Genomic DNA, 2,078 nt, shown 5'->3' on the forward strand with positions numbered 1-2,078 from the left:
TATTATTCGGCATTTACAGCCACTCCCCCCCAATTCCGTCCTCAATCTACAAAGCAAACTTTCATTATCAAACCTCCCTAAACAGAATCCTCTGCCGTGATAAATCACAAATTACGGGACTACCTCCACTGGGAGATTCTTCGGTCTATGAATGCGTATTCCAATGGGATGTATTATCTCGAATGGGGATTTGTCGATCTTCTTCTATGAAAGGATATTTCTTGTAATAGTGCTGTACTGGCTGCTACTTGGTCTTTTTTGGCGGCTTTGAGACGGTCTCGGAGTGAGGAGAAATTGGTTGTGCTGTCGAATCGCCGGTTTATGGGTGTGTGTTTTAGGATCTGGGGGCCTGGTTAGTTATGGAGTGTCTAGTTAAGAAGAGATATTGTTATTGTTATTGTTTATATTTATTTACCTCTTCTAATTCTGGATTGATTTTCGCAAGTCCAAGAAGATATTCTGGAGAATGCATTTTGAGATTGATTATATGAGCGTGATGTGATGTGATGTATGTGTATGTGTGGTTTAAGAAAATAAATATCCAAACTGTGAGATTTAGAGATATAAAGTTTACTTATTAACATATTAATAAATATTCAGGGACGACGTGGAAAATCCCCATTTATTTATTTATTTATTTATTCCTTCATTCCTTAGTTCCGATGGTATGGGAAAACGTTCGGATACTAACGATCTTGCTTGCTACGATTGATTAGTTAGTGGAGTCGCATCCCCCCACAGCTTTCGTGAGTATTACTACTTTGAGAAAGGCTATTTTTTGACCGATACGACAACCACAATCATGAAGATGATGTTTTGAAAAGTTGGGGAAAAGCCTGTAAAGAGAGATCTGATTTGTTAACTGAATGAATGAAGCAAGCTATTAAGCGGGAATTTCATACGAAGTGCTACGAATATCGTACATGGTATGTATCATTGTGGTACTATTGTTCTTTCAACTCGAATGTAGGATCTTATATGTCATGAATGCGCGTAATGATAATGATATCAGGAGTCAGAAGAGTCGTTTTATGTCGTGGATGTGATGATCTTCCGACTGGGTGAGAATAGTGACAATGCTTCTTATTAGTGCTAGGGATAGAGTTTGATCTTCGAAGGTGTCTATCTAATTGATCAGTTTCTCAAACTAGATGCTTTTGACACAGTATATCTGTATCTCAAACACAACGTTAGCATGCCGCAGAATATTATCAGCTTCATTTCTCCAAAATATGTAGAACAAATATAACAACTTGTATGATCCTTCGTTCAAATACTTCAAATAAGACTTTCAGTAAGTTTAGATCGGACAGAGACGATTTATGACACCGTATAATTCGATTCAAGTCTCTAGGTAGGTATGAACACTTTGTCAGGAATTTATTTGATCACTATTAGTTCATCCTCATCCTCATCCTCATCCTTCTTTGCAAGCTTCCTTCATCATAAATCATAATAACGAGACGAGACATCTTATAACAACTGCATCTTATATCGAACGTGTGTATCTTGTAATATAAGTTCCTCTAGTTGATAAAGCTGGTCAGGGTGATATGAGTATGAATTCTACCTCAGTCTGTAGAACTTCGAGGTTTTAGAGTTATGATCGCCTATGATTACGAGAATTGCGCGTTAAGTAACATTTAACCAACACCAACAGTTAGACAAAACATAAGGTTACAGTTAAGTAGCCGATACTTATTATCACACAGAGATTTTCAAGAGTTTAAAATTCGCTGAATATGAACATTTCCATCTCAATTAACAGTGACTTACTTCAAGAGAACTAACCTCGCCCTCATCTCAAGCCACTGTGGCTGATGAATAAACAATCAAGCACGTCTTTTAGGTACCACTTATCGAATCGATCTCACTATTCATCATATTCATTTGTACCAATCATGAAAATGATAATAAATTAATAGATAATTCTATACGACATACGGAGTATTGAACAAAATATATTCTGACTCATTCGGTGAAGTTCATTGCATACTCACACACAATCAATAAACACCCAAGTACCTATAAATAGCATCGACAGCTATGCTGTGTCAAGTCCCCATCCCCATCTCAAC

The 2,078-nt window shown here is 37.0% G+C and overlaps 1 protein-coding gene across 1 annotated transcript in view; it reads right to left on the reverse strand.

Annotated features, from left to right (window-relative positions):
• Positions 1-472, reverse strand: part of SS1G_08713 (hypothetical protein) — a gene marked incomplete at both ends in the record, with an annotated part of 1,260 nt that extends 788 nt beyond the window's left edge. The window contains one exon of the mRNA XM_001589899.1: positions 416-472. Coding sequence (XP_001589949.1) covers positions 416-472 — 57 coding nt within the window. The remainder of the gene's footprint in view (positions 1-415) is intronic.
• Positions 473-2,078: the final 1,606 nt, after the last annotated feature.

This window comes from Sclerotinia sclerotiorum, genomic scaffold (genome assembly GCF_000146945.2).
Source record: "Sclerotinia sclerotiorum 1980 UF-70 scaffold_12 genomic scaffold, whole genome shotgun sequence".
Taxonomy (NCBI): Eukaryota; Fungi; Ascomycota; class Leotiomycetes; order Helotiales; family Sclerotiniaceae; genus Sclerotinia; species Sclerotinia sclerotiorum.